Source organism: Rhododendron vialii, chromosome 2a, assembly GCF_030253575.1.
Source record: "Rhododendron vialii isolate Sample 1 chromosome 2a, ASM3025357v1".
NCBI lineage: Eukaryota > Viridiplantae > Streptophyta > Magnoliopsida > Ericales > Ericaceae > Rhododendron > Rhododendron vialii.
In genome coordinates this window covers 35,176,351-35,192,776 of record NC_080558.1, presented here as the reverse complement: position 1 = coordinate 35,192,776, position 16,426 = coordinate 35,176,351, and the positions used below count along the sequence as shown (strand labels likewise).

Sequence of the window (16,426 nt, the reverse complement as noted above, 5' to 3'; positions counted from 1 at the left end):
CCGTCATTTTCCCAAAACTATTTGGATCAAGCCCTTTCCGGTCATTTTTTTTGTCAATTTTTCTCAAGTATTCTTAAAATCCCGTTCTGAACATATTGAGCGGCTCGGATCATCGAAATTCGATCTGAAAATAAGAGGTGCGAATGGTAACAAAATCCGGGATTCCTGATAAAAGCCGGACTATGTGTGTGTGTGTGTGTGTGTGTATTGTCATTTTTAAACCTAATCTACTCTAGATTAAGGACTTGGGGACGGGGAGGGGGATGAGTGCTTACGGGAATCGAACCCTGCCCATGTGCATGGGAGTATAAGGGACAGTGCTGGCCCCGACATTTGGGTTATCAAGTCCAACCTCATGCTTTGTTGCCCACTTATTATTAAGTCATACAAAATATATATAATAAAAAAAACATACAAGTACCACACACACAAAAAAAAAGAAGTTACATCTTCCTTTAGCTTGAATAATATCAAAAAAATCAACATCAAAATGTAACCCCGGTTATAGTGCTTTATAATTAGCAAAATCCGATTAAAAAAAAATAACTGCCCTTTGCATTTTTTAAAGCAAATTTGTCAATTGAGTCATCGTATTTTACTTATCCATGAACTCGGGGTTCGTTTCACTAAGTTTTGGTTATTTGGCTTTTGTGATTTTTACTTGATATATGTGACAAGAATGGCCTGTCTCAAAAAGCGTAAAAGTTACACACAAAAAAAGAAGAAGAAGCCCCAAAATGCTCTTAAATGGAATGACGCCTCATTTTCAATTGAGATCATAGCCAACCTATTTAATTCTCTTGCAAAATGGTAGTGCGAAGGTAAAAGCAAAAACTATGTTAGCTCGCTTAATTTTATTTTAACTACGAATTTTTTTTAATCAAATGTAAGAATATATCATTACTCCACTATTGTGTTTGTTAAATCAAAAATTTTCAACAAAATAATTTAGGGTTTTGTTTTTTGTAATATTGTGGGTTGGGAGGAAAACAAAAAGAAGTAGAACAAAAATAGAAAAATAAATTGTGAATTGGAAGGAAAACAAAAAGAGATAGAACAAAAAAAAAAAAAAGTACATGCTTTGGGCACAGCACCACCAAGTAGATGCCTTGAGGCAAATATTGAAGCTTTTTTATATTTATATCTATAACATAATTTTGTTTTGTTTTGGGATGCCCCAGCCCAGGGGGTTGCCCAAGTCCGAGGACTTGTGGGGCTTACCCCTAATTGGCCCTAATAAGGGAGGTACCAACTGTTTTCCACTCTACTTATCATAGAAAGTACATAGCACATTTTGAAAATGTGCGTTATCTATCCACTATATCTATACTTTTTACAAAAGGTTGAAGGTTGAGATGTTTGTCTACATTACATAAAAGGCAAAAATAACACACTTGCTCTTAAAATCCTACTGCTCTTGGATTAGCATCTCTCTCTCTCTCTTGGACTTCTTCAAGCTCCGTATCTGATTCTTAAAGTATTCTCTTGGGCGGAGCTATGTTGAGGCCTGGGGGCCCTGGCTCTAGCTCTTCGTTTAAATTTTTTATTTTATACATACTTGATTAGTATTGATAATTATTTGTGTATAGTTGTTTATAATATTAATAATTTTGGTCCGATTTGATATAAAATCAGTTATTTTATATTTTAATTTCTCAATTTTTTTCATAATAAAAAATGAGCAATTGATAGTTGAATTAGCCTAAAGAATCATTTCAATGTACAAATGTAGTTAATCGAAAAGCAAAATACCTTAGGATATAATAAGTATATGTTTCGATAAAAAATATATGTCTTTTAAGTCGGCTCTTCTTGAGTCAAAATCCTAGCTCCACCACTGCTCTTGTACTCTCTTTCCTTCTTTTATTCCTCTTGTAAAAAAGTTTTAGCGCTGCAAATATGTCGAATGGAGTCAAGTTTTACATTGTTTAGGTTCATTCGTTAAGTGAAAAAACAAACTCAAGCTCGAGCTCAATAAAACTTTGACGAGCCGAGCTCGCGCAGCCAGAGCCATGATTTTGTACATGAAGGTGGCCCCCCCAAAAATCAATATTATATACTCCATTTGTCTCAAAAAAGAGTGTCCAATCCGTGAAGTTAAAAAGTTATATTTTTATTCGAACGAATTTAAAATTGTTTTCAAAAAATTAAAAAGAACTCATTGATATTTAGTATCTTGCAGATTTTTTTTTTAAATTTGTTGAACCAAAATGTACGTTTTTAAGTTTTCATTTTACAAATGGGGACAATTTTTTTAGGATGGAATGAGTATTTAATATCAGAAAAAAGTTTGGGTGTTATAAAATAAATCAGACATAATACACTAGAATACAAGCTTCGATCTATAGGTTAAGATAACGTTCCAGTTTTGGAAAGAGTACTTTTTTTTTGTCTAAAAACAAGACTTGTTCCAGATTTGTGAAACTTCCTATTTTTTAAATTTGTTAGACAACACTCCTGCGTGAAATGACAATACTACCCTTTCCCCATTTTGTCAGCATTCAACGGGGGTGTTTGGTTCCCACATTTTCAACTTCTCATTTTTTATTTTTTACATTTTGATTGTTTGGTAGCCCATTTTGGAGAATGTGTTTTCAGTTTTTGGTTCTCATTAATGACTTTTTAGATTTTCCTTGTTTGGCACCTACTTTTGAAAATGAGTTTTGCCAAAATAGATTCACTGATTTTCCTTAACCAGGGCAAAAGTGAGAAGCAGGGGGAAAGGTACTTTTTGCATTAACAGGTTTTCCCATTTTAGGTAAAATGACCAAATTACCCTCATTGATTTTTACAAAATACAAGTTTACCCACACTAAACGTTAACTTAACTTACCGTTTTTTTTTAATTTGGTTTTAGGGCTCTTTTAGGGTACTCATTGAAATGCTTTAGAGCCAAAAATTATTATGATCATTTAGGATAAAATGATCAAAAAATTAAAATATTTGCATCGGTTTAAACGGATTAAAAATTGGAGTAATTAATTTTTTAACCATATATTTTTAATATATATAAAGGGTGTAAAAAGTTTTGTGTGTGCTGATACATTTAAAAAACGAAAAAAATTAATCATACATCTTTTAATATAGTAATAAGAACCAAGGGCAACATGGTAAAAAATCAACCCATAATTCATTTTGATCATTTATCTCCCAAACACTACTCTTCTAAAATGCATTTTGTACATATCATCCAAACACTCACCAGGATTCAAAATACATTTTGACCATAATCTAAAAAGTCAAAAAGTCAAAACGCCAAAGATGAGAAGCCAAAAAGTAAGCTTCCAAACATTCTACCAAATTCAAAATACATTCTGACGAAAAAGCCGAAAAGCCTAAAAGCCAAAAATGAAAAGTCAAAAAGTAAGCTCCCAAACACCCCCAACAACCCAACCTAGGGTGAAGTGGAAGGACAATATGGTCATTACAACACTTACCTTTTCAAAAAAGAACTTTGCAAGGTGAAGTGGAACGGATATTCCTTTTTTGTAGTGTTCATGACCAAAAGAAGTACTTTTCTAAAAAGAACCTAATCTCGAACAGCATCATCATCCCATCAGCTGTAGAAAAACAAAACTAGCTATTAAAATTCGCGGGGATTGCAAAACCAAGTAGCCATTTTTTTGGTAGAAGGTTCAATTCATTTATTAAACGAGCCCAAAACTGAGGCTCATGTTAGCTTCGTTTAATAGACAAATTGAATTCGAACAAACTTTTACCGAGTTGAACCTCAAACAATTTACAAATGAGACGATTCATTTGGAGTTATACGATTCGGGCTTATTTGACTTATTTTTTTGTTTTTATTTAAAAAAATTTACATTTGTTAGTTGAGAATTATTGTTTCCTCACGAGAGAGGAATCTAAAAAGGAAAAAATTACGATTGAAATCAAAATTTTTAAATAAAAACAAAAATAAGTCAATAAACTATTTTTTTTATCTTTATTAAAAAAAATTATGTTTCGATTGTAATTTTTAATTTTTTAGATTTCTCTCGTCATGACGAAGTAATAATTTTCAATTTTTTTTTGAAAAACTAACAAATGTAATTTAAAAAAAAAAAAAAACAAACCAAATAGCTTATTAGGCCGAACAAACCAGAAATAAATATTTTATACAAGGGGCTGATGGAAGAGATTTGTGGCAAAAGTGAAAGAAAAATAGACAGATGGAGCTACAATATAATTAGAAGCGTCTGTAAGACTCCGTTTACATACGGACGGCGCGATTCGTATTTTCTCTCTCCTCTATACAAACGGCTCCCTTCAGCTCTCAAGCCCTAAAAGAAGTCTCGCAAGCGCTTCCACCGCCATCGGCTAGATACGGTGAGCTTCGCTTTTTCCTTTATGCATACCAACTGTTTGATTTGATTCCTTGACATTTGAAATACTCCTTCAGCACTGTCAATATGGTGTAGCAGTTTTTTGTTGGTGAGGGTAGCACCGTTTGTTGTTTATCGAAGGATACGTCGACCGATAGTAGCTTACAATAGTTTATCATAAGTCGGAACTTCCTCGTTGTGAGAGTGATTTATTTGTGTATTAAGATTAGCAATGCTGAGAAATTGGTTTCTTCAAGTGCTGAACAATCTCTTTTAGATGACTTTGTTATTTGGAACCTATGGAAAAGGAAAGAAAGGAAAGGAAAATATATATTTTTTTCAACTCCCCTTGTTAGGTTTAGAAATAAAGAGGAAAATAAGAAATCTAAGTTTTGTGAACAGTATATTTTCCTCACACTTTCCTCAACCATTTTCCTTTCTTTTCCTTTTCTTTCCACAAGTTCCAAATGGACCCAGGCTTTGTTTGGAACGCGTGGAAAAGAAAGGAAAATTTAAAAAAATAAAATTCTTTGCCTTGTTTGATTTGGAAAGAAAGTGAGAAGAAAATAAGAAAATGAAGTTGCAAACACAGTACATTTTCCCTTACCTTTTCTTCACATTTTCCTTCCACTTTCTTTTCTTTTCTTTCTTTTCCTTTCCTTTCTCTAAGTTCCAAACAGACCCTAAAATTCATTGACGGAAACATTGCCAAAAATATGAAAGTACTTCCTGATCATGTTTCTTGGCTTTTGTATTTTCTACAATCTTATTGGACTTATAGCCAATTGGTAGTATTTCTACATTGGAATTTGTCATACATGCTTCCAGATAAGGAGGTATTTATATGATAGAATTAGAAGCGACTGATGTAGCACTAAAAGATTACCTTCCGTTCACTGTATCTTGGTGCCCGCTTGGCATTGATTAGAAGCTGTAAATTCAAACAAATTCACACTATTAGGACACTTTAAAGGCCAGTATTGATATAACAGAATAGTAACGGAATAATATTGGGGGGATTTTTCATCCATTGCTCTTCATATAGGTAGTTTTTGGTTGCTCATGAAGAGACACAAACACACTATAATGTGAGCCTACAACTACCTATCGAATTTGAATTTAAGGATTATCCTTCTTCCGCAATGAATGTCTTGTTTGGCGCTCTAAACAACATACATTGATCGGGAAAACAAGGTTCACAAGACAGATTTCTCAACTTTGAAACCCTCTATTTAGACTCAATCTGAGAAAATATGAAGTACTAACTATTTTTTTTTTCCTATTCTTCTTTTCAAGATTTGCTGGCTTAAATTATTGCCTGATGGCTTCTCTTAGGATGATTGTTGGCAAGTGGCAACTCAGGTTCTCTCCTTTTTCCTTTCTCATTTCTCTTTCCACTTACTGATTGGAGTCATGATTGGTACTGAACAAATTGTGGCACTAAGAGGCCATTTTTTGTGTGCTCAGTGCACTTTTTCTTGGTTTGCGTTGCATCTTAAACAATGTATGAGTTGGTGCAGTTTCTCATTATGTGGAATTTCCATCAAAGTTTATGATTTTTGGTTGTTTTGTAGTGAGAAAATGCTATAAAAAGTTAAAATGATATATTTATCTCGGATATGAAGTTCTTTGTTCGAAAATTTTATGGTACTTTCATATTTGCATGCTTATGTTTCTCTTAGTATATTCTGCTGCGTCAAAGTGTGAGTTATGTTATATGAACATGTTCATGCAACTGAACTTCATTTTTTTTTATGAAAATCGAAATTGATAGAATAATTAGATTAACACCTCTGTATGATTTCCAACTTTGTATATCATAATAATATAGAGATATGTCAAATTCTGAGATCTTTGTTAATCACATGTTAGCAAGGGTCCAAGAAGTTTCAATTACATATTTGTTTCTTTGTTATAGACACCAACGAAGTGTTGAACACGTCACAGAAAGAGTGTTGGACACGTGTAGTGGTAACGAATTGGAAGGAAAGAGTGCATTGTGATGGTTTTTCCTTTTTTATTTTATTTTTGAGTGGTGGGTAAAAGGAAAGAAGCTTAAGTTTGTTTTTTTCAATCAAAATTTGGGAGAGTAATGTTAACGAATGGGAAGGAATTCAACGAGAGGATGACCTTTAACCTACACGAGTATCAGTGGCATTTGTTATCTGGTAAAAATGGGAACCAGTCAAAGTCAAATGGGAATATCTCACTTCGTGTCTCTTGATTGTTAGAAGTGAAAGGTAATTCATTTGAGAATCTAAAAGTGCATTCCCAATATGTGACTAGTGTAGTTGGGGATATGATCATTCATTTGTCACATATGTGAGTGACGGATTCATATTTTAAAGAAGCAGAAAAATGGGAATTTCAAGTCCTCCCTTTCTACTAATGTTGGTACCCATTTGAATTTTGTCCTATTTGTCTCAGCTTAAGGTATTATTCAATTTGTTCTACTGCTTCTTTTCGGTGTTCTAAAAGTCCCCGCCTAGGACCGATTAGTCCCCGCCTAGGCGCTAGGCGGGAGTCCAACGCCTAGGCAGTTAGTCGATTAAGCGGCCGACTAGTCGCCCGCCTAGATGTTAGGCGGCCGATTAGTACCCGCCTAGGTGCCAACTTGGGAGCGCCTAGCGTTTTTAGAACCTTGCTTCTTTTGCTCAATTGGTAAAAGTCACATAGTGGTAGGATCTAGGCGTTGATTTGGATATAGCATATTTTTATTGGTAAGTTGCAGACCCTAGCTTTAGTAGTTTACTATATGCATTTGCACACTGTGCGTGTCTTTGTTTTCTATACTATATTTTTACTGTGAATGGTACTTCGCATGGAGTAGAAGGACTTTTTATACCTTGTTGACGATTCAGTATAGAGGATGTTTAGTTTATTTATTGATCCTTGTCTTTTACTATAGAAATTGATGTTTATGATATTCTCTAATGCAGTCATTAAGTGTATTTCAACGGTATGCTTGATACTGTGTCACGTCGTGGGCAATTATCGTTATCTGATGTAAAAGTAGTGATAGATTTTGAAATAGTTAAACGGGGTTGTTAACAAGCAGTCTACTGATGGAGAACACAGTATTAAGTCAGTGAATACATTAAATTAGGCCATACTGAGATCTTTGACCGCATCCTACAACAGGCTTTGAAGTTTTGTATTGAATTCCTTTTCAACACAGGAATCAGTTGTCTAAAAGAAATTCATTGGCGAAAGATGTGGGAGAGGCTTTTTCATTACATGATGGGATGTTCCGGGCGGGCATTTCAACTGCTACAGAAACTTTTTCCGCTCATGGTATTCATGTTTCCGTCTCTCTCTCTCTCTCTCTCTCTCTCTCTCTCTCACCATCTGTTGCAGTTTAATTGTTAGTCTAATATTTATAACCTTCTTTGAGGTTTCAGGAAAATTTGCTGGTGGAATAGTTGCACCTTATACAGTTTACAAGGGCAAAGCTGCACTTTCTGCTGCCCCTGTTCTCCCAACATTCAGTAAACTGGATGTAAGATTGTGTTTCCTTTCCACAAGTAAATTGTGTAGACATGTGTATTATCTATGTACAGAGAGACTGGGAATACCTAGGCAATTGGATGACAGTTCATACTCATAATTTAATTGCAAAGTTGAGTTATGCTTTCCCTCATCTGTTATTTCTGTTTGATCTTGCGTAGTCTGGAGGTCTTAAAGTTCATCGCCGTGGCACTATTATGTTGACGTTTTGGCCTGCTAGTGGAGAACGCAAGTATGACTGGGAAAAGAGGCAGGTAAATTTTTTTTTTTGTTCCTTTACTGCATCCTTAAGAACTCGGTATTGTGGGGTTGAGCAATGTTACTGTTGATCCAAATGTGGATCTTTTAAGAGGCTAAGTTTTTTATTCTCAATATCAATCATTAAATAAATTCGTTCAATGATTATTGTGGGATTTAAACCTACCAAATAAAATCTAAATTAACTTGTGTTAATAAATGGAGAAGTTTAGGGCTCAAATCCTCTGCGAAGGCTACAACCCCAACGGTCTCGTCTAGAAGAATCGTATGATTGGGAATCAGCATTGCCTATCTTCCGTGTGCACGGGTTGTCTTCAGAGTTGACTACAACCCGTCTTGTCTTCACTTTGTTTCAAATGCATAGTTATACAATTGCCATCAATGTGGTTGTAGTAAGAATTGAAGACAACCATATTCATAGATGCAAGTATAATTGCGTTAAAGGGAGAGTCAAATGTGAAAATAAGTTGGGCTTCCCATCAACAGTCAACCTCTACTCCGGCAGATGGCATGGCTGCTTGGGTGGATTTGGGCAGTGAGCCTGCATTCTTCCACTGTGTGCTCCACTTGTGTGATGTGAGGGCCTGCTTGGGCAGCATTTTTTAGGATGTTGTGATCTCTTTCACAATGCATTCGGCTTACACGGTCTCAATTCAGTCACTCCTTTAGGCTTATACGGCTCCAATTTAACACCACGTTGCATTCCAATGGCTCGAGTGAGTTGCAATTATGAAAACCTTATATTACGCTTCAAAAAACAAAGGTAGAAGGCACGACAAAAGCATGTTAGAGGGCCTATTCAATAGGCTAAGAAAAACAATAAAGCATGTTAGAGGTCCTATTCAATAGTCTAAGAAAAACAAATTAAGCCAATGACATTGAAATCTTCTTGTCATCTTTCTGTACAATCCCCTCCCACTAATACTATGCTTTTTTTATCTCTCTCTCTCTCTCTCTCTCTCTCTCTCTCTCTCTCTCTCTGTTGTTGATCAATGGTCATTTTTTCTATCCTTTTAGGGATTTAATTAGGTAGCCTTAGATCCCTTTACTTGTTCGCTTTCTTCTTTTTAATCTATCAATTTGTTGGTACTTGTATTTTTTTTTCTTTCCGTCTTTAAGGTTCTGCTCTCCTCTGCCACTACAGAGTACAAATACTATGCATAGGGTTGAAGCACTCACTTTATTTTGGTTCTTCCTTTCTTTTCAGTTTTGTTTATATTTCCCAATCAAACTCTATTAGAATCAGTTACCAAAGAAAACACCTATCTACAAAGTTTTCCCTTTTTTCCTAAAGTCGCCACCTTTCGTTTTACGGATTGCCAAGCTTTTGCTACCGGGTTATTTTGTGTAATGTGTACATTGACACAGTTCATGTTGTTAACTTGTTATCACTTCTGTTTAGTATAGTTGTGGCTCATTGTGCCTTTCTTAGTTACGTTTCAGTCATTTCAATATCATTGTACTCATACATTTTTGCTCTTTTAGGTACAATCTTACGATCCTTTCTCTTAGCCCACCCCCTCCCCCAGTTATCCAATGTAGGATCACGATTTTGGCAACCTAGTTGGGCCATGTTTTGTACATTTCAGCTGCCTCTAAGTTATCATATTCTCGTATATGAAAACTGTCTGGTTGTCATATCCTAGAGGCGCTTATGGATTTGTTTAAGCCACATTTTAGTTAAATGATCATTCTTACTGGATATGTGCTGATTTGCACTAGTGGTTAAAAGACACTTTAGTGAGGTGATTTATATTTTCCACCCCAAAAGATCTGAAATTTATTTGCCTACTGCATTTACATTCTGCAGAGGTTTGCCTTGTCTGCGACGGAGGTTGGGTCTTTGATAAGTTTGGCTTCTAAAGATTCTTGTGAATTCTTTCACGACCCGTCAATGTTATCAAGGTAATTGTTGACAATTATGTGGATGTAGATCTAATATATGTATCTGCATTTTTGTTTGCATTGCAAAATAATCAAATAGTGCTAAAGTCCTGTGTGTCTGACATAATCTTTCTTTTCTAGTCGTGCAAACGTTTTTACTTGTTTTCTAACTTAACTGGTGATTTTATGATACAGTAATGCAGGACAGGTTAGGAAGACCTTATCAGTTAAGCCTAATGATAGTGGCTACTTTATTTCGCTGAGTAAGTGTTTCAACCAAATGATGCACATGTAGATTAACATATACTTGTGAGTAGTGTATTCTATCTACATCTTTAGTAGTGTATTCTATCTACATCGCGTAGGGGCTCACCTTTTTTTTGGCTCCCTGCGTTGTTTTTGTTGCGGGGGTGGATGCCCGCCAGTTGGTCAGCTCTTCCCAAGATTGTGAAGAAAAAGCGAAAGATAATCGCTCAATTCAATTCTTGAAGAGGAGGATAAACATGAGTGCAAAACAACTCAAGGCTGAAAGATGTCCCCTATTAGGAGAGTAGATCTGCCCAAATGCCAGTGTACATATTTATGTAGCTGCATTCGTACACTGGACTCACCAAGAAAAAACTTTTCAAATCTCTTCATATACACTAAAAGGAAAGAATTAGAGAAAACAAAATCTCCAAGGACACCAGAAACTCTCAACGACACAATATCCGAAGGCAAAAGTGAAATGCAGAAATTATGGAAATTTTGCTTATAGAGTAAGCTTTTGCATCCTACTAATTAAATGACAACTACTGTTCCCCAACTGGACAGTTCTTTGTCATTGTTGGCTTCTTGCCAACCTTGGTGTTTTATTATCTCCCTTCGGGTCCTTGCGGCATATGATTGTTGGAGTTTGATGTTGCCTCTTTGTGGGTTTGCTCTTCTCCGGCTTGATTCCTTGTGCTTTGGATCCTTTTAATCTTTGTAATTTGTTTTCAAAGGTTAATAATTTTTTTGCCTTTCAAAAAAAAAAAATAAAACTGGACAGTTGTTTTGCATGATTGCAAATGAAGAATTAAACCACACGGTGCATCAACCATTGGAACTTTATTTTACATATATGCAAAATCTCAAGTTCTCCTGCCCTGTATAAACTCAAATAAATCCCCGTGCAAAGATTTAGAAAAGCAGCCCCCTTAGTAAGTTGAAATAATAATCAAAGAGCCAATTGGTCTGAACACACTTTTCATACAAAAAGCATGTCAATTCCTAAAACTATCAAAAAAAGCATGATGCTATTTTTGTTGTCGTTTTTATCTTCCAATAGATGTAAGTTAAGCATTAGAAATATATATTTTACTTGTTCCTAACTTTCATTAAAAAACTTGGGAACTAAGTAGTTTTGATAGATCAAAAAGATCCAAGAGCCACAATTGTTAATTTCAAATACATAGAAGTTCAGATACAAAACCTGGAGCATCCAAAGAGTATCTGATGCAAATATCTGATCTGATACACCAAAAATAAAGAATAACAACACTTAAATTATGGATATATTTCAGAGACGCACCCACGAGCATTCGAGGAGTATCCGTATGCCATACGAATACTATACAGACTCGAATACCATCCAAAATTATCAGTGTGCTTCATAGTTTGGGGTTTAACTACCAATAGATGTGAAGTTCCTGCATGTCACAATGTTTCCCTCCCCAGCCACTTCTCCACAGTAAAAAGTTCTCCTACTAGATTTGGATGCTCAAATGTTACAAGGCTCTAATCACCTTTGAGCTCACTATTATATCACCACAATCAAATGGATGTGTGCAGCTTCCTTGAGATCATACCAAAGGCATGTAGATAGTCAAATTTCTCAGAAACTATATTCTAGTTCAGGGTGGTGAATTATGGTTCATTCTTTTCTTCCATGATGACAAGTATATTGGCAATACAGGACAGTCAGGAGGAGGAATATGAACAAAAATATGCTTTGTGGAATATTCTAGAGAATGAATTGCAGTCGATTCGCTTCCCTATCGGTACACCTTTCTAATGAAATAAACTTGTGAACAATTGAGTTAGGGATGTCAGATTCAAACAAAAATTCCTTCCGCATGTAGATGTTGTAATTCAACTCATAATATGCTCAAGGAAATTCCAAGATGCAAGGAGTAAAGCAATTTGTCTCGAATTCAGGACTTAACCAACATAGGTGATGGGACCATTCTTTCTAATTTGGACTGATTTCTAATCCAATTGATTACCTTGTCCAGTTTTGTCTAGTTTTTAAAAAAAATTTCAAATCATGGGGGGTAGACCATAGTTGTAGGAACCTCCTATTGGGGTGGCAAATCCCCCCTCAGAACCTCGCTCCCGCACTCCCAACTCCCAAGTCAGTCTCTCCTATGAACCTCGTTCCCATTGAGAATGGAACCCACCACCTCTGAGGTATATAAATCCCAAAAGACACAAAAGTACAAGATATAAAGCAAAAGCAAATATGAAGTAATGATAAAGTACAAGAAAAATATTAACTCAAATTTGATCAAGTTCGTAGTATAAACATACTATTTACTCATATAGGCTCGATCTTTATTTGCAGTTGACACGAATTAACGTTTTATAACATTTTTTTGTTATATATTCGTTTGTATAAATTACCTAAACGCTCACCCAGTACTTCCCAATTTCCAAACATGGAGCTTCTATGATCCTTGCCTCTGCCCCCGACTCAAAGAAAGTGGCATCGTGATATAGGATGATTATTAAAGAACATTAAAAAGATAAACCTTACAATCCACACCTAATGAACCCTAGGAATTCACGAGTGGGGTTGTAACGGCATCCACACCATACTCAAAAGGAAACAATTCCATTTTTTAGACTCATTCAAACAATAACCCTAAAGTCCCTTAAATAGACTCCTCTAAAAGATACCAATAAGATAAAGATAAAACTAGCCTAGAAATACCTCCTAATAGATAAATCAACCAAATCCCTAATCCTAGATATATGCCAATTACACAAATTATATATCCCCCTCGATCAAATACAAACAACTTGTCCCATTCCCAATCACATCAGCACTCACATAGCCTCGAGGCACCTGTTCTAGTGTTGCCAGACTCTATAAAGTCTTTGAAGTGGATTGTAATATTTCAAGAGTTAGAATTGGGTCTGTTCTGAGTCAAGAAGGTAAGCCAATTGCATTCTACAACAAAAAGCTTCATGAAACTCGGTTGAAGGTATTCTATGTACGATTCTGAATTCAATGCAATCATTGAAGCTTTGCGGGAATGGTACAGTATTTATTGCTAAAGGAATTCTTTCTATACACAGTCCTACAATAGTGGAGTTATCTTCCTTTTTGTGTCCTATTAGGAGAGTAGATCTGCCCAAATGCTATTGACCACACATAAGTCTTTTTTCTTTGCAGGTGTGGTGAATAATATTCAAAAAACAAATGATCGCTTTTCAGTTCCTGTCACTTCTGCCGAATTTGCAGTGATGCGGACAGCTTTCAGTGTATGGCAAACTGTTCTCTTGCCTTATTTATCAGAAAGCTGGAATACTGCTTGTGTGTTTTACTTATTATGCTTATACACATTGGGAATATATCTTCACGTGGTGAATGTGGATATTTCCTATTGTTTGATCTGGATGAACAGTACAAATCAGATTATCTTGCTTTTTTGCAAGAAAGAGAAATTGGTTCTCCAGGGCTTAAAATGAAGGGTTTTGCAAAAAGATAGGATGTGTATGAATAGTTGTTGGTAAAGTGGAACCTATGCTACCAGAAACAGAAAACGCTAACTACGTGTTGGAATTCTTTACTTCAAGTAATATTTATGTCCTGCACTTTTGGTAATTCTCTCATGTATGGAATATTTTTCTTCTTTGCTTCTTTGATAATAACTATTTGGACTAAGGAGGAGTTATGTTCCAGTTTTTCGTTTCCATGTCCCCAGAAGACATGGGTACTGATTAGGTTATCTGGACGAGAATTTGGCATGCAGTGCAAATGTTCGCTTCTCTCTCTCTCTCTCTCTCTCTCTCTCTCTCTCTCTCTCTCTCTCTCGTTCTATTAGTAAAGGAATGAAAGAAACACAACAATAGATGACACCATGAATATCCCTCTTTATTGACGGAGCCTGATTGCTTTTCTCATACAGAAAACCATTCTAATATGTCCGTTCCCTGTTGTTTAGAGTTGAAAGGGGGCAATGCAATGGAAATGTGGATCGGAAGTTGCAAATGTACTCTTAACGATGTACTTTTATGTCAGTTATCTATAGTGTTCTAAAACTCGCTACTCGGTAGTCGCTCAGCCAGGCACCTTGGAGCGAGTACTCGGCGAGGAATACCTTGTTTTAGAACATTGGTTATCTGATTTCTGTCTAGTGCCTAAAGAGAACAAACGTTTGTTATATGCTTGCATGTGCAGCCTACATGATTTTCTATTCTGTGTACTTTTTTAATACATGCAGCCTACTTGAAATGGATGTGGAATGCTATTCATTCTTGTTTGTGAAAGTTGTTGGATATAACTATGCTTCTCTGTATTTAAGTGTGGTCAATTGCATTGATGCTCAGCCGACATGCCTAATTGGAATGCGTGACACGCCTGAAACAGAAACACGGCCGGACACATCAGGTGGCGTGTCCAATTAATTTGATTAATTTTTACCAGACGTGTCTAATTACACGCACGTCTTAAAGTTACTATTCCAAGTTTCTTATCCACACACATGCAGGTTAACTCTAAAGTACAGATGTACTCTCCATTTCGCTTGCTCACGCTCCGAAGAGAGCTATAGAAGTATAACAATTAGTTAATTCGACTGTTTCCAAGTTTCTTATCCACACACATGCAGGTTAACTCTAAAGTACAGATGTACTCTCCATTTCGCTTGCTCACGCCCCGAAGAGAGCTATAGAAGTATAACAATTAGTTAATTCGACTGTTTTTTGGACGACTGTTGTGTCTTGAAGTAGTGGATCAATTTTGGATGAGTGTTGGCTTGAAGTATTGGATGAGGAAGTATTCGGAGTCTGTCTTTCAATCGTAATTTTGCTTGCCTCATTAATTTACATTTACACTTTTCTTCTGCAGTTTGCTTTGCCCCACCTCATGGGCTGGGACCGGTACACCAGCCTGCTGCCAAAAAACATGTCTGAAAGTCCATTGAAGGTTTCCTCTCCGCTTTTGATGGATTCGGAATGGGACAGATGAAGTTGTTCTTCTCAGTAAATCTGCCGTTGATGGTTGTCTTCGTGATCATTTAGGAGATTCTGTGGGAATGTGTTGCTCAAAAATCCTCTTGTTTGTAAGTATTCTAGAAGATGGATATTCTGCTTTGTTCAACTAATGACCCTTGAGGAATGTGTAAACGAAATTCTTGTTCTTTTCTATTGCTTTGTTGCTTATGTGGGTTGGGCTGCCCTAAAAGAAATCTGGATGTAGAAGTCACTTGTTTCGTCTCAAAGATTTTATGATCTTAAATCCACCCCTCTGCTTCAAGTTTCTGGCATGATGGAAATATATGCTAGTAGTATTGTTTGTTGTCACAGGAAGGTAGACGTGATATACCCTCTCGTAGAGCATCTTCAACCCATGTCTCTCAAATAGAGATTCAGAAGTGTATATAGAGAATACTACTATTCAATGCAACTTAAACCCAAAATTTATCAATATTTTCCACTTAAGCCCGTGGTAGCAACAGAACCGGGGAAAGTAAACATAAAAGACATTTCTATTAGTATTTTCTATTAGATTAGTATTCGTTAGTGATTCCAACTTGGTGAATTTTTTCTTGCGTGATGAACTATTCGTATCAGCCCTACATTTTGTCTTTGTGGATCGACTCTTCAAAAAATTCAAATGTATAACAAGGATCTTATTTAAAGGTTTCATGTATATTCCTGTCTAATATGATTTTTTGATGAGCGAGTCTGTAGATGTTATCAGTACAGAATGAAACAGTAGAAAGTGCAAATAGAAACGAGTCTTTTTTTTAGTCAGTCTCTAGATATTGAGATTCATAATCAAGTCTATTTTGGAGGCTCATTTTTAGAACTCTGATGGAGTGGGGTGACAAATCTATATTTAAAGGTATAGAGTGTAATTGGAGATGCTATCAAGCCCACTAGGTGTAGCTATATTTCATGTAGGTACCCAACCTACTGAGTTTTGCTTCGACAGTATGACTCGGATGATTCTCAGTACTATTCAGATTAGTGCCAACTGTTGCACTAGTGTTTGAGTATTGTGTATTATAAGTGTGAAGTGAAATAAAAATAAAGTTAAGAGTAGCAGAGTTTGTAACTTTACTTTCAGTCATAGTTGCAGAGAATAAAGAAGTTTGCCCATCGTCAATTTGTAAAGTAAAGTCAGTGGTCTGCAAACTCATTGTAAGGGATCTATGTATCACTGTATCCATGCGAGTATTCCTGATTGTATCATTTCCATATAA

At 35.8% G+C, this 16,426-nt stretch overlaps 1 protein-coding gene across 1 annotated transcript; it reads left to right on the top strand.

Moving 5' to 3' along the window:
* Positions 1 to 4,173: 4,173 nt before the first annotated feature.
* Positions 4,174 to 15,460, top strand: LOC131316416 (single-stranded DNA-binding protein WHY2, mitochondrial). The gene is made up of 9 exons (XM_058345768.1): positions 4,174 to 4,326; positions 5,619 to 5,684; positions 7,501 to 7,616; positions 7,724 to 7,821; positions 7,991 to 8,083; positions 9,898 to 9,992; positions 10,167 to 10,234; positions 13,390 to 13,478; positions 15,067 to 15,460. The coding sequence occupies exons 2-9, from the start codon at positions 5,644 to 5,646 to the stop codon at positions 15,184 to 15,186; spliced, it is 720 nt and encodes a 239-aa protein (XP_058201751.1). The 5' UTR covers positions 4,174 to 4,326; positions 5,619 to 5,643; the 3' UTR covers positions 15,187 to 15,460.
* Positions 15,461 to 16,426: the final 966 nt, after the last annotated feature.